At 44.2% G+C, this 23,418-nt stretch overlaps 3 protein-coding genes across 3 annotated transcripts in view; 2 read left to right on the top strand and 1 right to left on the bottom strand.

Moving 5' to 3' along the window:
• SLC26A1 (solute carrier family 26 member 1) overlaps positions 1 to 23,418 on the top strand; it is a 127,526-nt gene that overhangs the window by 87,081 nt on the left and 17,027 nt on the right. The gene's annotated exons all lie outside the window — the stretch shown is intronic.
• On the bottom strand, positions 1,843 to 10,876 carry LOC309332425 (ciliary microtubule inner protein 2B-like). Its single transcript, XM_081845626.1, has 5 exons — positions 9,766 to 10,876; positions 7,323 to 7,522; positions 5,246 to 5,427; positions 4,418 to 4,619; positions 1,843 to 2,158 (listed from the first exon to the last, which is right to left on the bottom strand). Exons 1-5 carry the CDS (start codon positions 9,795 to 9,797, stop codon positions 2,061 to 2,063), a joined length of 714 nt encoding a protein of 237 aa, XP_081701752.1. The 5' UTR covers positions 9,798 to 10,876; the 3' UTR covers positions 1,843 to 2,060.
• Positions 17,359 to 23,418, top strand: part of DGKQ (diacylglycerol kinase theta) — a 66,218-nt gene continuing 60,158 nt past the window's right edge. The window contains exon 1 of the mRNA XM_081844915.1: positions 17,359 to 18,037. Within this exon, the coding sequence (XP_081701041.1) occupies positions 17,704 to 18,037 (334 nt within the window). The 5' untranslated portion in view covers positions 17,359 to 17,703. The remainder of the gene's footprint in view (positions 18,038 to 23,418) is intronic.

Genomic DNA, 23,418 nt, shown 5'->3' with positions numbered 1-23,418 from the left:
TCCTATTCGACTCAGTACATAACACACTCCCAGTCACCAGTCTAGCTGCCGCATTCTGGATTAATTGCAGTTTGTGGGTAAAGTGGTACCTCGGGTTAAGAACTTAATTTGTTCCGGAGGTCCGTTCTTAACCTGAAACTGTTCTTAACCTGAGGTACGGCACCACTTTAGCTAATGGGGTCTCCTGCTGCCACCACGCCATTTCTGTTCTCATCCTGAAACAAAGTTCTTAACCTGAGGTACTATTTCTGGGTCGGCGGAGTCTGTAACTTGAAGCGTCTGTAACCCGAGGTACCACTGTACAAGCCCTTTTGCCATCCCCCTGTTTCTTCCAGTGCAGCTATAGAGATCTCAGAAGAATCCTTTTCTCTGGAGAGACCTGTCAGGAGTAAGCATGGACCAATGGTACCAAATAGTATGGGAAACAGCTTTATTAGAAAAACTAACCAATAAACGGAAACTGACATGGGGGCAAATGGAAGAAGACACATTCCCCCCAGTATGGCTCCCCTTCATCACATACACAGCCCAACAAGACAACGACAAGAATCCGCCAACAGCATACAAATCAATATGGCTAACCTGATCCAAACACCCACCCCACTCACACACGAAAACACAGCGGCGTAGCGTGGGTTGTCAGCACCTGGGGCAAGGCAAGTAATTTGTGCCCCCTAACCCGGGGCAAGGCAAGTAATTTGCGCCCCTAACCTGCCGCCGCTGCCAGTTTCTTCTTGCTGCTCCCTGGGCTGGGGTATTTACGGTAAGGTAGCCATGGTGGCGGGTCCGTGTCAGGTGATCTGAGGCGAGTTGCCGCTGGCGCTGCCGCCCAAACGACGCCGCTTGCCCGGAGGAGGAGGAGGAGGGCAGAGAGGCGAGGAAAATGCAACATGGCCCAGCAGCTGCAGCAGCGGCGGCGGGGCTGTGAGGAGGGGCGGGGACCGCGGCGAGCGCTGAGAGCCGCTGCCTGCCGGACGCCTTCAGCCCGGACGCATGCACAGCTTGTCAGTTCCGCGAGACATGGGGCTCTGCTACAGCCTGCGCCCGAGGCTCTTTGGCGACTCCGGAGGCGGCGAGCGCCGCCCCCCCCCAGATGTTGCGCCCGGTGCGGCCGGCCCCCCTGCACCCCCCACGCTACGCCACTGCGAAAACAAAGTTCACCACAGCCAATCACAAACAAACAACCACACCCGAGGCCAACCCCAACCTCTCTCACCACCAAAGGAAGACAAGAGAATAGTAAAGAGAACCTGCACAAGTGATACCGACAGAAAACCCCACACATACAGTACATTAAGTGAAATAGAAGCATTGCCACCCGACCCCACCCACACTCACCACGCCCCCACCTCTTTCCCCCTTTTCTTCCTAAAGTAACACTAATGTCTCAACAAATGAAACTGATCTGTAGAAAATGAAACTTGAAAAAAGAGACATTGCACATACTTCTGTATCTTTAATTAAGAAATCTTTAATTAAAAAATATGTTAAAAAAGAAGAAGCATCCTTTTCTGTCGTAAAGTAACGGTGATTTGTCGTTTTCTCCCAATGGGGCACTGCAATTAGCTTTAATTATAGTTTCTTCAAACAAGCTGAGATCATAACCATGGTTTGAAAACGACTTTGGGGCGAACCATAGTTATGATGAACCACAGTTTGTCCCGGTTTAGGCATAAACTGCAGTTAGTTGTAAATGGACACAAATGCTTCTGCTGTCCTGTCTGTGCATGTATGGGAAGAAGTAGTGCATGCAGAAGTATGAGGCTTGTTTGCAGAAAGCTAAACCATGGTTTACCAATGTGTCTGAATGCAGTCTGCATGAGAGAGCAAAATAGAAAGCTCCTCTTGCAAGGAGTACCAAAAATCATAAAAAGGAGGGCTTGTTTTCTGTGGGTGAGGGAAGATTGTGAAAATAGTTTCAGCTTAGCCTTTGTAGAAACTATCTTATGCGTATACTTGGAAAGGAAAGGAAAGGAAAATGTTTATATGTTTCAGATGACAACGCATATATTTGAACTGATGGCAATTTATGGCATGCAATTTGATTAGGCATGCCCTGCTTACATATGAGAAGTCCACACAAAAGGCCGCCTCTTTCCAGCTTCCAGAGAGTTTCTGGTGCTCACTCCCCAGGTCTTTCCAAATGAGAACTTGTGACCTGTTTTTGAAGAAGCAGAAGGATTCACTGTTTATTTTGCTATTTTGTGTAACTTGTGACTAATATTCAGGCATGGAAGGGAACATTAATGAGCTTTTAGTTACTAACTAGCCAGTTACTTTAATACACTGCCTTTCTGCTAAAGCAATTGAGGCACTTGCATTTTGTAATAATGGTTTACAATCTAAGAGACATGATACAAAAGGAAAAAGAAATATGGAGGGAAGAGGAAGAGTCTGTCTAATTGTTCTAGACTGAAGTCCTGCACACTTGAGTTGTGATCAGCCTACGGCAGTGAAACCTCAACAATGTGTGTTTACTTTTGCTGGCTCTACGCTGTATCTGGCAAACTTTCTTCTGTGTTCCAAAGAACCTCCTACTAGATGAGTTGCTAGAAATAGATCTGAAGAGGTAAGAGGTTTAGGCAATTTTACATGGTTGTACCGCCTCTACTTCTTTGATCTTAAGAAAGGTACCATACTTCCTGCTCAAGCTATGTGTTTAGAGTGCTAGGAAAAGAGAAAAAGGCTTCAAAGATATGCTTCTCTTTTTCTAAAGGCTGAAGCTATTGACCTTCATGTAGAATCATAGAATTGTAGAGTTGGATAAGGACCACAAGGTTCATCAAGTCCAGCCCCCTACAATGCAGGAATATTTTGTCTGACGTGAGGTTCGAATCCAGGACCCTGAGATGAGGAGTCTCATGGTCGACCAAGTGAGCTATCCCAGCAGCATTCTTCCCCTACTTCATGGCTGAATGGGGATTTGAACCTTGGCTGCCCAGTACTCTAACCACTGCACCACACAACCTCTACCCACCTCTTCAAGCCACCCAAAGTGTTTACTCATTGGTGGCAAAAATGACTGTTTTAACTTGGGTTTATATCATTCTAAGCTCTTAAGATGCAGCTGGTTGAGAGAGACAGAGGCTGTCCTCTGCTTCACAGAACATCCTCTGTGGTTGAGAGAGAGGCCTCGTATTTCCTTTCCTCTAAAGTGTCGGCCATTGAGTCGCGTCTGCAATCCAGGTATGAGCTTTGATAAACAGGGAGCTAAATCTGTTTCCTAACTGCACAGCTAACGTTTTCATAAAGTAAGCCAGACTAAACCATGCCTTGTTGAAGCATTTTTCTCTACTCCAGAATGTCTTTTCATGTCTCCTCCTCCTCCTCCCCTCCCCTGGTTGTGTATGTTTCTCTCTCTCTTTTTAAAATATAAACCTACAGGAGGGACACAATGATTTCAATTATTATTGTACTGTACTATGTCACTTTCAGTGCTTTTAAATTAAGGTAGGAAGATTGGTCTACACCAGATATTTGATATTAGCTGGGGAAAGTTAAACTTACCAGTTCAGAGTCTCAGATACTTCCCACTTATGACGGCATTTTAAGATTTTATCTTGACTATATTTTGCCCCAGAGACAAGTAGATTCTTGCTATGGTTCTTCCATTTAAAAAAGATCACTACCACCTTTTCCACATATGCCCACTTCAAACATAACACCAAATCATGGTTTGGCATTACAAGAACAAACCTGGAATGATCCTCAGTTTTATAGCAGATTCACAATCCTGCTTTGCAGAACAAATGCAAACTTGCTTGCTGGTTCAGACACAACAGCAAACTGTGTTTTGCTGAAGACCCAGAAGGGAAAGGAATGGCACATATGGTGAGAGGAGGAGGGGTCATGCAATCTTAAGGCTAGTTCCAGTCACATGAAACTATGGTTTGGTACTTACGTCAAAACCAAACTTATATTTAAAAGTTATATCTTCTCCAGCAGTAGGAGAGGAGCAGTAGCCAGGACAACTGTAAAACAGGTACAACTTTTGCCACCATTTCTGGTCTTCTCTAGGTGCTTAAGCAAACGACTTTGGAATTTGGTCATGAAAATCCTTCATTATTGAAGTTCTTTGCTTCTGTGTGTGACCCAACACAGGGACAGGGTCAAGACAGCCTCCATACAGACTGTCTCGATTTTCATTTGTGAAATTGCCCTTTAACCTCTTTTCAAAATGCAATTTGCTAAGGATTGGATCTGCATATGCCCAGGAAATGTTTCCACTTTACCTAATAGCTTATAACTGGGAGATTAAAGGGGCAGATGAAATGACCTAGATATACTTTGTTTCTGGGTTTGCTTTTAATCTTCTCTAGCGAAATAGATTAAGGGTGTTTTTCCTTTTCTTTTAATGTGGATGGATTAACGCAAATGGAACCACAAATTTAGGCTAGGGGTGGGTGGGGAAACATACCTGGGATGTAGCCAGTGTAGGATGGAGGGAGAGCCCTATCAGCTCTGTATATTGGCTTTCTGAGACTTTTTTGAATAGCATCTCTCTTCTTGGGAGTAGAAGTTTGTTCGCCCTCTGCTTTTTGAACTCTGACTGACTCCGGGATGGTGGTACCCAATATTTTCTTGTCAGAGGGCAAACCAGGTATTGCAGAAGAAGAAATCTGTCATGACACAATTAATTCAGAGTAAAATTATGACACACTGAACTTCTCTCCTCCAGCTCTAACATCTTCAGTTGTCCAAAAGTCTTAAGCTATTCTGCTCAATCTCTCTTGCCGCCCCTTTTGCTTGGATGCCTTCCAGAACATAATGTGACATCATATCTCCCCCCCCCCCCCCGCCAGCCTTCAAATCCTTCCTCGCTTCCCTTATTTTTCATGAAGACTTTCCTGGGTTTTGACAAACTACAGTTTCATGTCACATCTGAACTGGCAAAACAATGGTTTGTTCTTACACTGTAAACTAAGAAGGGAAGCCAGAATCAAACACTGGTTCCTAATCCTGATTTGAAGGGCTCATGCAAACTTTAATTTGGCAGATCAGATGTAGCACTGAACTATGGTTTGCCCAAGCCCAGGAAGTTATTAGTGAAGGAGAAGAGAGAGAGATGTCACAACTTGATAACTTGTTTGCATAATGCCAAAGAATGGTTTAGTATGTATCTAGACTGAGCCATTGACTTAAATCAGAGGAGCCCTGAAGTCCTAAACGCGTATCATCAAAACCAAATAGCACTGATACTTTCTGGAGTATGTGAAAGTCCTAGTAATGCCTGAAACCTACATACCATAACTGTCTTGTCTCCTGGCTTTGTTAGGGTGAGTTGTGTTGTCTGGTTTGGTTTTGGTGGTGATTTTAAGTCTGCCTTTGCTCTTTCAATTGTCTGAACAGCTGAAGCAGTTGAAGTATCGCAGTCATACAGAAGTCTTCGTGTAAAGAGATCGCGATTGGTATTCATAGGTGGGTATTCTGGAACACGGAGGGAAGTTTGCAATAGTTACTGGGATAAAAGCTGAACATGCATTTGAAATCAGGAAGGGATTGCTTTAATCCTAGATAATAAGGCTTAATGTTGGAATTTTATTCTTGGTTGTCATCTTAAAACAGACAATTCAGCGGGTTGGTGTCTTCTTACTTCCTATTTCATTTTCCTTATAAAGGTTCTCAGTCTCTCATGCGCTTTCCTATTAATGCCAGGTGGCTTTTGCACTATTGTTGGAAATGTGTGTTGCACACGGTTAGAACTGAGGATATTGTGGTAATTTTCATGCTTTCTTTATTTCAAGGGAAAGTGGAATTGAACCACAGTATGATTTTTTTCTTTATGAAATGGGGGGAAATAACCTTTTTCAACGTATTTATTGTAGATTTCTACAGGGTACATGGCATGACTGCCCAAAGATATCCTTCAAATGAATTATTTGAATTCAAAGAATCAAAAATTACATATCTAGACCCAGTTCAGGTGCAATGCGTGTGATCTGATAATCTTTCTGGAGTTTGTTAAACCAAGGTTTCCTATTATGTAAAAAAATGGGAAACTGTGGTTTAAGCTCTGATCGTAAACCAGGATTGCAGAACTTGGTTTGATCCTGGTTTGCAAACTACCATTGCAGTCAAAGCATAAACCACAGTTTTGATGTAACAAGAAACGGTACATTAACAAACTCTGAAAATGTTGCATTAAGATGCATGAGGGAATATGGAAGAGGAAGCATGCCCACATGACTCTTAAGTTTGGAAAAACCTTGGTTTATCAGGTGAAAGATAATGTCTTGGTTTTCATTCTCCCTCTCCCCCCCCCCACACTTTCTCCTCTGATTCTTCCCGATATCCCATCGGAAGCACTTTCAAGGTACAGTGGTACCTCAGGTTACATACGCTTCAGGTTACAGACTCCGCTAACCCAGAAATAGTACCTCAGGTTAAGAACTTTGCTTCAGGATAAGAACAGAAATCACGCGGTGGTGGCAGCGGGAGGCCCCATTAGCTAAAGTGGTACCTCAGGTTAAGAACAGTTTCAGGTTAAGGATGGACCTCCAGAACAAATTAAGTTCTTAACCCAAGGTACCACTGTAAAATAACCTGTGCAGATGTCTAACTTGCTACCAAAATATATAGCATATTTGGATACTGAGTATGCAGAGAAGAAGAAGAAGAGTTTGGATTTGATGTCCCGCTTTATCACTACCCTAAGGAGTCTCAAAGCAGCTAACCTTCTCCTTTCCCTTCCTCCCCCACAACAAACACTCTGTGAGGTGAGTGGGGCTGAGAGACTTCAAGAAGTGTGACTAGCCCAAGGTCACCCAGCAGCTGCATGTGGAGGAGTGGAGACGCGAACCCGGTTCACCAGATTACGAGTCTACCACTCTTAACCACTACACCACACTGGCTCTCAGAGGGGTAAAACAGAAGAAAAGCGGCAATCGATTTCAACATTTGATGGTGCTTGATAGTTGATGTACTATGCAATTTCGTATTTGATTTCGTTTGACAGAAGAAAGGTTCCCTCCTTATGCAATAAATACATAGCACCAACAATCCTACATGTTGTGAGTGGAACAGGAGATAACTCCACACAGTTCCACCCCCTCAGTGATGACACCAGGGGTGGTCCGCCCCCCTTCCTCCGCCCCTGATTACATGTGTAGTACCACCCTTAAAAAGCGGGATCCATGGAGGATAAGGCTATGTTTTACGTCTTTATGCTTCTGAATACTAGTTGCTGGACCACATGGACCATTGGTCAGACCCAACACTGCTCTTCTCGTGTTCTTAGGAATTATTGATGCTGGGGCAGGGGGTATTCTTCATTATAATTTTCTGAAATGTATTGAATCATATCTTAAGGACAGTTGTCATACCATATGCAGTATTTCTGCCTCCTGCCTGCTGAGTATAATGATGACCACATGGCTGTCCGAGAAGATTTCTGTGCTCAGGTGTGTCAGCAGCAGTGTGGCTTAACCGCAGCAACTTTGCCTGACGGGCAAGTAGCTTTCTGGTGGCATTGCCGTAAGTTTCCCCAATAATGCTTTCAAGATTTGGAATGAAACCTGTATATCTGGAAGAATAAAAAGAAGACGATAAGGCTCAGTAGTGAACTTTTCATATGCTGTGTCAGAATGCTATGCAGCATTAAGTCTATCCTCAACAGAGAACAACAGGAATAATCTTAAATTAGCAGAGGAAAATATCATTGTGAATTATATACCCAACACATGGAATCTAACAAAGGGGCAATATGAATGCACTCCCCGTGCCCTTACTACGGCAAAAAGACAGGTATTGGAGAAGTGGACAAATAAAAATGCAGCTCTCTTTAATGATGGAAGATATGCACAAACTCGCTGCACATGAACAAGTTGAGTACAAACGTAAGCTTGCCATGGACAAATTTAACAATATTTGAAATTCATTTTTATAAATACTGTATTAGATTGAGGTCTGGTTAACTACAATAACATTCTTTTCTTTTCTTTGGTAATGTATACATTATTTTAGTTCTGTTTTGTTTTCTACACGGGTACTATTTCTTTTTTCTTCATCTTTTTGTATCTTATCTTACCATGTGCACTTGTAATTGTGTACTTTTTATTTTTCAATAAAGGATGTGTGCGTAATATCTATATCTATCTATCTATCTATCTATCTATCTATCTATCTATCATCTATCTTATCTATCTATCTATCTATCTATCTCACAGGCAACTACAGCTAACAAAGCCCCCCTGACCAGCAGGCCAGTACGATGCTCCTGTTTCATATTTTTTTCCTGTTCAGTGTATCTTTAGAGAAAAGGGGAATGGGAATCACTTTCCCTCCGTGTCACTGTATTCCAACCTCTTTTGGCCCCAGTCAGCATGGCCAGTGACCAGAGATGATGGGCCTTGTAGGGTTAGGATGGAATAGGATCCTTCAAGCCTCGCTTGGATTCTCCCTAGGCCTCACCTCCACCCTAGACCCCACCCCTGCTCCCTCTGCCCCATCTTGATTCCCAATGGAAACACGACCCTGAGAAACCACCTGGTACCCCTAGAGACTTGCTACAGCTTGGCAGAGATTGGGGGTGGCATGCAAGCCTTGCAGCAACATTAAACAAACAGCTGTGTTGAAAACATGATAGCATGTCCCTCCTGAGGCAGGTGTCATCTTCTGCCCACATGGAATAACTTGAGGGCCTCTTCTCTTGTTGTGTTCATGGTATGGGAATTGCTAGGATGCAGGTGGCGCTGTGGGTTAAACCACAGAGTCTAAGACTTGCCAATCAGAAGGTCGGCGGTTCAAATCCCCGCAACAGGGTGAGCTCCCATTGCTCGGTCCCTGATCCTGCCAACCTAGCAGGTCGAAAGCATGTCAGAGTGCAAGTAGATAAATAGGTACCACTCAAGCGGGAAGGTAAACAGCGTTTCCGTGCGTTGCTCTGGTTCACCAGAAGCGGCTTAGTCATGCTGGCCCCATGACCCAGAAGCTGTACACCGGCTCCCTCGGCCAGTAAAGCGAGATGAGCGCCGCAACCCCAGAGTCGGCCACGACTGGACCTAATGGTCAGGGGTCCCTTTACCTTTACCTATGGGAATTGCTGTAGTGTAGTTCCTTGCTGACTTTACTCAAGGGTCCTTGAGAATCCTTGGACGACACAGGAAGGAGCCCACACCGATGCTCCTCCCTGCAATCAGCGTCGCTTCTTGGGAAAACCGGCAGAGAAAGGAACCGGTGTGGGCTTTTCAAGTTATCCAAGCAGTGCAGTAAGGAGCTACAATGCAGTTTACCCCAATAAAGCGAGTGTAATGAGCAAAGAAACTGCAGGAGCCCCGTGTATCCTCACAAGTCCTCAAAGCAAAGGGTGATTCATACAGAATATCATTAGCCATGACGTGCCTGTGCTCACCACGCTAGCCAGGTATAATATCCTAAGGAGCAAGGTGAAGAATTTTGCCAACTTCCTGCTCCTGATCAGAAATTTGGAGAGGGAAGCAGTAAACAACTTCTTACTACATGCCACAACAGTGTGTGATAATCAGCTTATCAGTATGCGAGGTGCACCCCATTTAATTAAACAATTTTCAGTAGTCCCCCCCCCCCAAAGTCTGGTTGAAGAGTAGTGACAGCTGGGGAAAAAAATTACTAATGTTCCCTGTTTTTGGATCTGTTTGCATGTTTCCCTCCAGCTCCAATTTATCTCCACTCAAGATTTAATCGGCTTTCAGTAGAAACTGACAGGCTATCAATAGCCCCATGGATTGGGAAGAAATATTTTTCTTTGCAAATTGCTGGTGTTCTAAAAGTTCAGTTTTAAGCCCTTACCCTGGTATGTAGAAGGAATTGTACGAAAGCATTATTTCTGCTGATCCAAGGAGGGTTTTAAGTATCTGAGATTAGAAGACTGGCAGGCAGCAATTGTTCCTTCACTTCAAGCGCAGCCCAGAAATGAGAAATGTCAAGCATATCTTAGGCTCCCTTCGCTTGTGTAATAGCAACGCCTGGGCACCTAAGTTTTGTCACTATAGCTACTCAACTCAGCTGGGGCTAGAGTAAATAAAACGTGGAAAATGTAACACTGCCAGCCTGCACATTATGTTGGCAGCAAAGTACGTCGCTTGATTTTCCAAAACAAAGGTGGGGTTTTTAACTAGCGCTTGAATGTACTCATTCAAGCCATGACTTAAAAACACATGGGGTGAAACCAATGTTAGTAATACTCAGAGTAGACCCATTGAAATCAATGGAGTTAAGGGATCTACTCTGTTTATAACTTTGGACATCACCTATATAAATGTAGTCATCCCCAACAGTGCATCTAGTAAGTATAATATGAGTGGTTAAGTATTTGCTTCAATGACCCTAGGATCAGTTTCGGTTGGGGGCTGGGGCTGGAAAAAGGTAGACTTCTGTGAAAAGATTCTTATGAGTTTGTGGGTGCATGACACGCTAAATTTGTGATTCCAGTAGCTGTTAGAATTTCATCAAGCCCCCTGAAGCCCTAGATCCAGCAAGGGTTAAAATATAATCCAGGCCAGTCTACTGATGAGGTAATTGCCTGGGAGATGAGCCATTAAGAAAACAAAAGGAAGATAATAGCCCATTATGGAGAGGGGCTCTGGGGCAGACAGCAAGTGGGTGGGGCCTCTCCTCCAGCCCTTGGTTAGTGAAAGGAGAAAGGTAGAGTCTTTAGAGTTGACCTAGGAAAAAAGGTTGCAGTCTGTTAAAGGTGGCAAGCTGGAGAGATGGTCAGAGCACGGTGTCTGATCCCATACACATCCCAAACCTCCCACTGCCTTGTGGGGGAAGCAAAGGATAAGGAGTAAACCCTTCACAAATCTGGAGTGGAGTCCCTAAGACTGTTGGATGGTGCCTTGTATGCCTGCTTCCGGAAACTCTTGCATCCAAGCTGGTGCCAAACCTATTGCTCTGCTTTCCTTTGGACCCCATCAGTGAGGCAGAGAGCAGGGTCTTGTCTGGGCATCCCAGGACCTCCATCCAAACTGCCCAGGCTTGCACCCCAGGGAGGTCACTTTGGTGCTGCCAACACAGTGGTTTGACTTCACCCCCACCCCCAGAGGTGTCTCTCAAGGCAGACGGATGCCAACTAACTAATAGAATTGTACAGTTTTCATATTGGATCAGATCATTCTAAGGTGTGTGTACTGCACCTTTTGTTGCTGCAAACTGCCTTGTGTATGTTGTTTAGTCGTTTAGTCATGTCCGACTCTTCGTGACTCCATGGACCAGAGCACGCCAGGCACTCCTGTCTTTCACTGCCTCCCACAGTTTGGTCAGACTCATGTTTGTAGCTTCGAGAACACTGTCCAACCATCTCGTCCTCTGTTGTCCCCTTCTCCTTGTGCCCTCCATCTTTCCCAGCATCAGGGTCTTTTCCAGGGAGTCTTCTCTTCTCATGAGGTGGCCAAAGCATTGGGAGCCTCAGTTTCACGATCTGTCCTTCCAGTGAGCACTCAGGGCTAATTTCCTTAAGAATGGATGCGTTTGATCTTCTTGCAGTCCATGGGACTCTCAAGAGTCTCCTCCAGTACCAGAATTCAACAGCATAAATTCTTGGGCGATCAGCTTTCTTTATGGTCCAGCTCTCACTTCCATACATTACTACTGGGAAAACTATGGCTTTAACTATACGGACCTTTGTTGGCAAGGTGATGTCTCTGCCTTGTGTATAGCAAAGTAGAAATGGCGGTATACAAATTAAAAGTGAAATTGAAGGAAATGAAAAGACCACGAGGGTCATCTAGCCTGACCCCCTGCAAGGCAGGAATCTTTTTGCCCAATGTGGGGCTCGGACCCAAGATCCTGAGATCAGGAGTCTCATACTTAACCAAGAGAGCTATTTATTTAATTGCTTTTTCAAAATTGTCATCTCTCCCCCCCCCCCGGGAATGTTTTTAAAGTGTTCACATTTTTACCTGTCAGCCGCTTTTAGTCCCTGTCAGGAGGGAAATGTGGGGGTATAAATAAAGGTAAAGGTAAAGGTACCCCTGCCCATACGGGCCAGTATTGACACGCTCTAGGGTTGGTGCGCCCATCTCACTCAAGAGGCTGGGGGCCAGCGCTGTCCGCAGACACTTCCGGGTCACGTGGCCAGCGTGACAAGCTGCATCTGGCGAGCCAGCGCAGCACACGGAACGCCGTTTACCTTCCCGCTGGTAAGCGGTCCCTATTTATCTACTTGCACCTGGGGGCGCTTTCGTTTTTTTTTTTTTTTTTTAATAATTTTTATTAATTTTACAACATAAACAAAAAACAGACAAACATAACACGACTTCCCCAAACCTCCCCTTCACTGCATCCTTATTTTAAAATTTTTTAGCAATCCTTCATCCCTTTTTATATTTAATTCTCTTTAAAGCTTTTTTTAAATTTCAATTTTTACAGCTGTAATTCTTTATATCCAATCCCTTGACATCTTAACATTCCGAAATTTTACAACAATTTTTAAGATAGATTTTGAATTTTTTCCAGTCTTCTTCCACTGTCTCTCTCCTCTGGTCACGGATTCTGCCGGTCATCTCTGCCAGTCCCATAAATTCAGTCACCTTGGTCTGCCATTCTTCCAGAGTAGGTACTTCTTTAGTCTTCCAATACTTCGCCAAAAGAATTCTTGCTGCTGTTGTTGCGTACATAAAGAATGTTCTATCTTTCTTTGGAACCATTTGGCCCACCATGCCCGTAGCGGGTAAGACCCGAACTCACGGAGCAGTCCTGCCTCGGAGCTCGAGGCTAGGACCGCCATTGAACGCTGGCGCCGACCGGAAGTCACCCGGGGGTGCTTTCGAACTGCTAGGTTGGCAGGCGCTGGGACCGAACGACGGGAGCACACCCCGCTGCGGGGATTCGAACCGCCGACCATGTGATCGGCAAGTCCTAGGCGCTGAGGTTTTACCCACAGCGCCACCCGCGTCCCGCTGGGGTATAAATAAGTACATAATAATAATCCCCCAAAGGTCTTGTATGCTGCTGCGGGTCTTTATACCTGAGGAAAGCCTCCATGAGGGGCAACCAAGGCTTCCTTTTGTGGTGGCGGAGCAGAGTGCTCTAACCAAGACCCCCCAAGTGCCCCTATTTTCCAGGGACAGTCCCAGATTTACAAAATCCATCCCTTTTTCTGATTTGATCCCGCTTTTCCTGAGGATGTCCCAATTTTCATCGGAGAAATGTTGGAGGCTTTGGCGTTATCCCACCCCCTGAAAGCAGCCATGTAGAGGGAAGTTATTTTTGTTAACGATTAATGTTTTATTACGTTTTTATATATGTTGGAAGTCTGCCAGAGTAGCTAGGACAATGCAGTCAGATGGGTAAGGTAAAGGTAAAGGGACCCCTGACCATTAGGTCCAGTCATGATCTACTCTGGGGTTGCGGTGCTCATCTCGCTTTATTGGCCAAGGGAGCCGGTGTACAGCTTCTGGGTCATGTGGCCAGCATGACTAAGCCGCTTCTGGAGAACCAGAGCAGTGCACAGAAACACCGTTTACCTTCCCACCGGAGTGGTACCTATTTATCTACTTGCACTTTGACGTACTTTCGAACTGCTAGATTGGCAGGAGCAGGGACCGAGCAACGGGAGCTCACCCCGTCGTGGGGATATGAACTGGCGACCTTCTGATTGGCAAGTCCTAGGCTCTGTGGTTTAATCCGCAGCGCCACCCGTGTCCCCAGTCAGATGGGTGGGGGGTATAAATAGTAAAATTATTATTATTATTATTATTATACAATAGGACGTCCCTGTTTTCATCAGGGAAATGTTGGAGGCTTTGGCGTTATCCCACCCCCTGAAAGCCATCTGAAGGCAGCCATGTATAGGGAAGTTATTTTTTTAAACGATTAATGTTTTATTATGTTTTTATATACGTTGGAAGTCTCTCAGAGCAGCTAGGAACAACGCAGTCAGATGGGTGGGTGGGGTATAAATAGTAAAATTATTATTTTTATTCTACAATAGGACATCCGTGTTTTCATCGGGGAAATGTTGGAGGGTATGGAGGACCGGATTTAGGTTTGATTAGGCCCTAAGCTACTGAAAGTAATGGAGCCCTTTATATGTCCAGCTGTCAATAACAAATTATTGCTATTTTTTTGTGCCGAGTATATGCTATATGTTAATTTATGGACCTAATCGGTATCTAAAGCCATTTGCACATGCAGAATGTAGTCACCCTATATATAGAAATGAGCAAACCAGTGATATTTTAGGCAGCAGGCTAGCAGGCAGGGCCCATTACTTACATCATAGGAGCCTACACAACACAAAACACTGTTGCTGTATGTAGGTTTTATTTTATTTGTTTTTTATCTTATATTTTGGAAATATACATCCAGTTTTTTCCCCTTTAATTTTTTGGGGGGCCCCCAAGAGAGGGGGGCCCTAAGCTATAGCTTGTTTAGCTTATACAGTGGTACCTTGGCTTAAGCACTTAATTCATTAACGTGAAACTGTTCTTAACCTGAAGCACCACTTTAGCTAATGGGGCCTCCTGCTGCCGCTGCACGATTTCTGTTCTCATCCTGAAGCAAAGTTCTTACCCCGAGGTACTATTTCTGGGTTAGCGGAGTCTGTAACCTGAAGCATCTGTAACCTGAAGCGTATGTAACCTGAGGTACCACTGTACAGAAATCTGCCACTCATGGAGCCAGGCTGCTTTGGCTGCCACTGACTGTGTTTTGCAGGCGGTTGGACTAGATGATCCTAAGGATCTACAACTCCGACCAAAGAAGAGGGGCAGAAAAAACTGATGAACGATGTCGAGATGGCAAAGCTTACAGGCAGAATTAGAAACCAGGAAGAGGACCTCTTTAATAAAGAATGGGGGAAGTTTATAATTTATTTGAAAAGCTATTGTAAAGATTGGTAGGACTGACAGAAAACTTGTAGTAAAAATTTGAACTATGGATGGACAAATGATTTATAAAAGTAAGAGTTATGAAAGGGATGCAGAGGGGGAAATCACTACATTAAGATGCTGCACTGGCTGGAGGGGATGCTGAGCAGCACGTCGGGGCTGCTGTTGTCTTGGAGCGAGGAGTTCCATCGGCCCTTCCTCTCCCAAGAGAGAAAGAGAGAGGCGATAGAAGAATGGCAGATGGATTTTTCGGAGCTAGCCGACCTAACCAGAAGAGTCCTCGACCAGGAGGAGGAGTATCAGGAAGAGTGGATTAAATTTTAATGATTACTTAGTTAAATATGTTAAGTTAAATTGACTGAAACCAGCTTGCAGATACTTAATTGGCTCAGGATTTTATTTATGTTAAGTGTCGAATTAATATGTTTAATTTCATAATGTGAAGATCTAAGGATGTTAATGTTCCCCCCCCCCCCAATTTTTTTTTATTAGTTTTCACAATATTATAAACAAACAGACAAACACACAAGACAAACAAACATAAACCATAGCCTTATTGAAAATTACACATACTGTATTAACTTTGTTAAGTGGCTTCCTCGCTTCCCCTTGGTTGAATTTCATTGCATGCCCTTTTAACGGTTTTCCAAATCCCAATTCTTATGAAATTTGACTTAAACATTAACATCCTAAGGATGTTAGCAGACCTAAGGATGTTAACGTTTAGGTTAAATTTTATAAGAGCTGTGATTTGGAAAACCGTTAAAAGGACATGCAATGAAATTCAACCAAGGGGAAGCGAGGAAGTCACTTAACAATGTCAATAAGTGTAATTTCCAATAAGGCTATGATTTATGTTTGTTTGTCTTATGTGTTTGTTTATAATGCTGTGAAAACCAATAAAAAAAAAATTGGAGGAAAAAAAGAGAGAGACCCTCGGTTGTGGGTCGACCCCAGAAAAGACTTGCCTGAGGCGCGGGGTGGGGAACGAAGGGCTATTATTAGTATTGTTGACGTCGTTCATTATTATAAGCGTTGTTGTTTTTCTGGAGAGAAATGTGGGGGAATTCACCAAGTTTGCTTGTTTCATAATGTCATCATCAACCTTTTATTCGACCGTCAGTCAGGAAAAAAAAAATATACAAATACATTTGTCAATACACAATTAAAACATCCAAGAAGATTTTAGAGCTTAGCCAACACTAAAAGGGCTAAACAGATAGCCCCATGTCAATACAGTCAATTATGGTCTTGCGACGCTTAAAGGCTAAAAAAAGAAATTTGGCCACCAAGAAAGGTATAGCTCTAGTGACATTATTCAGCAAGTGTAAAACCTGGTTTTCTCCAGGTAGGAAGCTAAGTTGACATAGGAGTGGGTCTATAAAGTTTTGTCTAAGCTCTGCATAAGAAGGGCAAGTCAAGAGAATGTGTTCGGTGGACTCAACCACACCAATAGCACAATGACAGGTTCTCTGGGCGTATGGTACTCCCCTGTACCTTCCCCACAATATCGCAGAGTCAAGGACATTTAATCTAGCCGCTGTAAGAAGTCTGCGGTATTCCACATAGTGGACTTCTGCAAGGTAGGGGGCTGGTGTGGTCCGATAAATCTGGTCCCCTAGGAGCATCCCAGGTTTTACCTGGGCTATGTCCTCTTGTCTGGCAACATCACTCAGTCTCCGGGAGATCGCATCTCTAGCTTGATTGTACGTCATAGACTCAAAGTAAAGGTGGGACAATCCACAGGATTGAACCTCGTTAATGACCTCCCTTTCCCATGATTGAAAATCATCCCTCAATATCAAGGGGGCAATAGCCACTGGTTTAAAACAAAGCTTGAGCCATAGCCAGAGCTTCGTCTTCAATAATGTGAAGGTCTAAGGATGTTAATGCTGAGGTTAAATTTTATATGATTTGGAAAACCGTTAAAAGGGCATGCAGTGAAATTCAAGCGAGGAAGTCACTTAACTGGGTTAAGAAGTGTAATTTCCAATGAGGCTATGGTTTGTGTTTGTTTGTCTTGTGTGTTTGTTTATAATGCTGTGAAAACCAATAAAAAAAAAATTGAAAAGAGAATGGCAGATGCAGCTGATGGACTATATGCAACTGGCGGAGATGACTGGCAGAATTCGAGACCTGGGAGAAGAAAGGATTGAAGAAGATTGGAAGAAATTTAAGATTTATCTACAAAAATATTGTGATTTAGAGGAATGTTAATAAGGATGCTTGGTTATAAATAATTGGCCATCACTAAATTGGATCGGAAATTGACGATAAATGAGATTAAGAGAAACAAAAATTTGTTGGAGAATTGTTACACTATATGGAATTGAGCGGTTATAAATTTGCAAATAAGATGATAATGTGCTTGAAAAAAATTATTAACGATGTAAGTGGGAGCGGGAGACGTGAGGAAGTCCAAAGAAGTTATGAAATTTTGTTAAAACAAAGCAATGCTGTTTATTATCTTTGTATTTCTTTTATAAAAAACCCTAATAAATATTTTATTAAAAAAAAAAAAATTGAAAAGAGAGAGAGAGAGAGAGAGAGGGAGGGAGGGAGAGGGACTCTCGCCCACGCCGCCCGCCCGCCCGGCATGAGGCGGTTGCGCCGCGGCCGCTGAAGCGCCGCCCTTCTGCGTCCCTCCCCATCCCCTCCTCTTCCTCCTCCCTCAGGCCGCCTCCTCAGCCGCCGCCGCCGCCGCTGCCGCCTCCGGCTTCCCCTGGCAGCGCGGCGGAAGTCTCGCAAGAGAGGGGCTGCCCGCCCGCCCGCCGGCCGCCCGCCGTCTCCTCACGACGCGCCCCTGAGGGGGAAAAGGGAGAGACGGGGACGCGCGCCCTCTGCTCTCTCTTGGCGGGGGACCCCGAGCCGCTGCTTCCCTCAGAGCCGGGCGGGCATGGCAGACGGAGCTCACGCCCTGCTCGGCGGCGGCAGCAGCCGGGGCTCCAGCCCCTCGGCCAGCCCGCTCATAGGCAGAGGGGGAAAGAGCCGCTCGCTACCCACCACCACCACCACGTCGTCGTCGTCGTCGTCGTCGTCCGCCTCTTCGCTGCACCAGCAACGGCGGACGCCGCCCGCGTCGCCCAAGCAGCCGCCGCCGCAGCATCAACAAGCGGCGTCTCGTGGGAACGCGCCCGGGCATTGCTTCAAGAGGGTGACCCTCACCAAGCCCACCTTCTGCCACTACTGCACCGACTTCATCTGGGGGCTGGCCGGGTACCTGTGCGAAGGTAAAGGCGGGCTGGGGGGGGGGAAGGAGGGAGGGAGGGGGGAAAGCGAGAGAGCGCGCGCGCGCGCGCCTGTGGAAGGGAGGGAGACTCCTGCAAATTAATCGATCGATCGATCGATCAGTTAATTGATTAATTAATTGATTTGTACCCCGCTCTCCAGACGAAAACCTCAGGGCGGTTCACAGCATACAGATGCCAAACACACACACACACACACACACACACACACAAATACATAATAAAAAACAAGAACGTGAATCTCCTCAGGACCCCTAGTGGGGGAATTACCAGTGGAAGAGATGTGGAGTCTTTTCGTGTGTGTTAGGCTGTGAGACCCTGAATTAATCAATATGTTTCTTGGTATGCCGCCCTCCACCCAAAGATTTCAGGTGGTTCATAACATATGAATACTATAAAAAAAAATCCTTCCAGTAGCACCTTAAAGACCAACTAAGTCTAACTTTAAGGTGCTACTGGAAGGAATTTTTTATTTTGTTTTGACTATGGCAGACCAACCCGGCTTCCTATCTGTAACTGGAAATATGAATAATATGTACAAGCATGCATGGAATACATGATAAAAACAAGAATAATCTCCTCATGACCCGTATCGGGGAAATTATCCATAGAAGAATCATAGAATTGTTGGAAGGGACCTTAAGGGTCATCTAGGCCAACTCCCTGCAATGCAGGAATCTTTCCCCTGATGTGACGCTTGAAGCCGTGACCCTGAGATTAAAAGTCTCCTGCTCTGCCAAATGAGCTGATGTGGTGATGTGGCTATGTGTGAGACCCTGGATTGATTGATTGATTGATCTATCTATCTAGTTAGTTAGTTATTTTGTATGCTGCCCTCCACTCGAAGATCTCAGGGCAGTTCACAACATACAAATGCAACACACACACACACACACACACAGACATAGAGACACACATGATACACAATAAAAGCAAGAACGTTAATCTCACAACTCCTGATGGGGGTCTGTGTTATCACTAGGAGAAATGTGGTTTTGGGTGGGTGTATGTGTGTGTTAGGGACAGATTTCATTTTTCTTCCTATTTTGGGTGAGTGGCAGCCTGTTCTCAAGAGAAAGGGTTAGGCAACAGACACTCTCTCTCTTTTTGCAAGGTCTCCTCTGTGCCTGCGAGCAGGCAGAAATGCAGCTGGTGAAGCTTTTTTCTCAGTCACTTGATCGCCATACCAGCAGTAGATGGAAAGGACTTCCTTTGGAGGTTTGCTAACATTTCCCTTCCTGGTGGTTCTTGTTTTGTCTTCAACCAGCCTCTCAGTGTGGGGTCCCCCCCCCCCTCTGGCAATGAAACCGCTAGCACATTTGCAGGGCCCGGTGTGGTTTCAGATTGGATGGGGGGCTGCACGTTCAGATTCCTGCATTGGAGGGGGTGGTACTAGATGACCCTTAGACCCCCCCTTCCAACTCTACGATTCTGTGATTCATCTCTGTGTTGGGAAAAGCTTTTCCTGTTGCAGCAGCAGCAAATGCAAATCACTTTCCCTTGTAAGATTGCCAAGGTGGGGCTTCTGTTACTTAAATAGTTGCCTAACAGGTTGGTATCATTCGGGTGAAGCTGTTAGTGCCATTTATGTGCCGGTAAAAACTTACTGGGTTGCCATAGAGCCAGATGCCAGGGACTTTCCCTTGTAGAGGTGGCTATGTATATGTGTATGTGTATGTATATATTCCTGACAAGATTTCTTTGTCTTGACATCTTGAGGTCTATCACATGAAGCTTTCCTCATCACTTCTTTTTGCCCTGGGAAAAACCTCCCTGTTGCACTACAGCTATAAGGGAATTCCTTCTTAATAGGTTGCCAGTACTTGCAGGTCCCGTTATCCAAGCACTCATTATATGAAAATTCTCTCTGGGTTTTTCATCGTTTTGGGGCAAAATTCTGTGGTTGGGCACGCATTAGAAATTTCCCCATACGAATAAATAGAAATCGTCAACGTCTTGTGCAAACATTCGCCTAAAAAACTTTCCTGAGAATGCATTGTGTTTGGGTAGTGAGACCGGTGTACATTTGTCTCCTGAAAAGCTGCCTGGCAGTTAGAAACTTAGCAGCTGAGTCCTTTATCATAGTTTCCTCTCTGTTGCCAGAAACAAACTAGTCACATCATCTCAGAGCATGTCATTCCATGGAAGCTGGTTGTGTTAGATTTGATTACTCAAGAAACTGTCACCCACAGGTAGATTAGAATGCATAGGCTAGCAAACTGGTGCAGCGTTTATGGTTTTCTGTGACTGGCTTACTCTTACTGTGGGACTTACTCTCTTTTTGAGGGGTCAGAGATGAACAGATGCTTACAAGGGGTGTAAATGTTAAACCCCTTCTGTGTGCACTTGAGTCTGTTGGGACTGTCAGGGTCTTGGCCCTTCCATGCTGATGGGCTGCTATTGGTGGGCTGAAGAGTTGTTCCTTAGTGTCCCTTGTTTTCTGTGGTAAAATTGCCTCCTGTTCATGGCCTGCTATTCTTCCATCTTGGAGGTTGGTAGGTCAACTTATGCAAATAGTATTGGTTTCACTAAAGGAGAAGAGAGAAGGGGGAATAGGGTTGTGTGCCCCCCCCCGCTGCGCATGTTAGCCATGCCATGCATTTGGTGCACATGGCAAGAGGTTCTGTGCATGTACTGATGTACACTCATAGAGCTCCTTCATAATGAATGGGGATCTTGGACCAGTCAGGATCACCTTTGCATGGGAAAACTCTGTGCAGATGCCAGTATGCCTGTAGAGGCCACTTCATATATGCATAGGAAGGGCACCCAGTGTTAGAAACTTGGATATATAAGGTAATTGCCAAATGGCACCTTAAACCCAGGTTACAGTTGCCACAATGGACTTTCTCTGTGCCTTTTTGGGCACAACTCAGGGCATGACACTTCTGTTGTTTGTCTTTCTCTATCTTGCCTTCCACCAGAAACCAACATTTTATAGTTGAAATAAATACTGAACAACCTGAAGGTTATTCCGAACAAAGAACTTAATTATCCTTTTTCAGAACTTGGATTATTTTCACTGTGGCATGCATTCCGTCCTGTCTAGATTATTCTTTCCTTCTGAAACATGGTTTTGACATCCTTGTTAGTTTCAGGTAAAGATCCTTTTTCTTCCATCCAGCTGTTGGAGCCTGTTCAATATGATACTTTGCTACTTGGTCTTTATTGAGGTGGGAGCCAGTTTACTGGGAGTAAGATCTCCCCAGATAATTTTTTTTTTTTTTTCTCCATACAGTAACCATGATAAAAAGGGGAAGGATCATCTGGCTTTGAGGCTTGCCTCTCTTACCTACCTTGTATCCTGAGTGTAATGCAAGTTATTGGATGCATTGAGCCTATTTGAAGTTTTATGCTATGCATAATTTCTGAGTCTGCAGGGCTGTTTCCTCCCCTTTCCTTTGGAGGAAGCAGCTGTTGTCCCTGTTTGTTCTTGATGCATTAGGGTCTAAACATCTTGACACGCCACACTGATCTGTTCTAACTTGCTAAGATGCAGACATCATAAGATGGCCTTGAGCACAAAGGTCGCATACAGAAGGGTGACATACGTTATTTAAAGATTTAGAGTGGCACTATGATTAAGCATTGCTCATATCCATATTACATAAAAAAGAGGGTGTGAGCTAGGTATGGAACCCTGGGAATGAGTCATATACTATATAGCTAGGTATAATTGAGCAATGCAGTAGTGTGTGTGTGTGTTTATGCACCAACCAGGAGTTCTTTTGCATCAACTAATTTGGAAGAAGTTTAAACCAAGAACACTGAAGTGCCTATTTTGCGTGTGAGAAGAGAGAGAATCTTATGCAAACTCACTTACAGAAGATTACACAAATATGTTTATCATAAATAACAAAGGGAAGTCTTGATGTAAAGGTGATACGTTATTGCTTGCCTTAATCATTACTTCAATGCAAAGCAGTAATATACTTATCATGAACATGTTCAGTAGATCTTTCCTTCCTTGTTTTCTAGTCCCTTCTTTAGCTGATAAACATTGAAATATTGACCCATAGATTAGGGACATGGGTGGCGCTGTGGTCTAAACCTCTGAGCCTAGGGCTTGCCGATCAAAAGGTCAGCGGTTTGAATCACTGCGACGGGGTGAGCTCCCATTGTTCGTTCCCTGCTCCTGCCAACCTAGCAGTTTGAAAGCACGTCAAAGTGCAAGTAGATAAATAGGTACCGCTCCGGTGGGAAGGTAAATGGCGTTTCCATGCGCTGCACTGATTCGCCAGAAGCGGGTTAGTCATGCTGGCCACATGACCCGGAAGCTGTACGCCGGCTCCCTCGGCCAATAAAGTGAGATGAGCACTGCAACCCCAGAGTCGTCTGCGACTGGACCTAATGGTCAGGGGTCCCTTTACCTTTTTACTAATATTAGTCTCTTTTGTAAAGAACGTCATACTTCTCATGGCCTTTTACACAGCTTTTTCCCTTTCATCCCTGGTCCCATTTTAGTCAATAATCCAATTTCTGTCTCTTTCATAAGACTGTACTTCTTTCCTTCATTCACACCTTGATAAATTACATTCATTATGAATGGTCCTTGGCTAGAGGAAAAGTCATCATAAAATGTCTGCTCAGTGTGGTTATGCTCTGAATGTTTTAAACAATGGATATAACGTATTTGAGGTGAACATTTGCAGTTAAGAAATAGCAATTTTGACTGCATAATTGCACTTTTGAGTTCATCTACAAGCTAAAGCTTTGTGGGATTTTTGACTCAGAGCAAATTAAAACAAAGTTTAGGCATACAATTTGTTTTAAAGTACTTTGAAAATGTTCAGAAATGCTTTTTCAGGACTGCTACTGAAATGGGCTACATTTTAACCTAATTTTAATCTTTTTTACATTTCTGAAAACTTTATCCATAAGTTAGAAAAAATAAACAAGATTAATTACTATTTCTCATTAAAAAGAGTTCTGAAGCAAATGGCAATACAAACAGCTCAGCCTACTTGGTTGGACTTGTATGCTTCCATCTCTAAGTCTGTGCCATCAATTTTCTTCAGTATTTACAATGACTCACCATTAGATCTGGTCATATATAATGTTTTTCATCTAGCCATGGCTAGGAGATATGGATATTTCATTTTGATGACTGTAACCTTGGTTTAAGATGCCATTTGGCAACTAGCTTATATATCTGAGTTTCTAACACTGATAGATTAGTTTTCTTTTTTACTTGGATCCCTCCACCTTTTGAAGTTGCTCTGTACAAATTAATTTCCCCAGCATGTCCCCCCCCCCCATTTATTTTAGTTACGCTTGATTCCATTATTGCTTGAACCTGCCATAGACCTTCTTTCACTGATCCGTTGAAAGTTGATTCACTTAACTAGCAGTAAAGAAAGTGA

This window comes from Podarcis erhardii (assembly GCF_964252035.2).
Source record: "Podarcis erhardii genome assembly, chromosome: 17".
Classification (NCBI taxonomy): domain Eukaryota; kingdom Metazoa; phylum Chordata; class Lepidosauria; order Squamata; family Lacertidae; genus Podarcis; species Podarcis erhardii.
Note: the sequence above shows the minus strand (reverse complement) of the source record. Positions and strands in the feature narration are given on the sequence as shown.

Coding starts and splice junctions, on each gene's coding strand:
- LOC309332425 (XM_081845626.1), bottom strand. CDS start 9,797: ATGCTTTCGTACAATTCCTTCTACATACCAGG. Junction 4,620..5,245: donor CAGGAGACAAGACAGTTATG/GTATGTAGGTTT, acceptor GTGTCATGACAG/ATTTCTTCTTCTGCAATACC. Junction 2,159..4,417: donor CTACACTGGCTACATCCCAG/GTATGTTTCCCC, acceptor CTTCAAAAACAG/GTCACAAGTTCTCATTTGGA.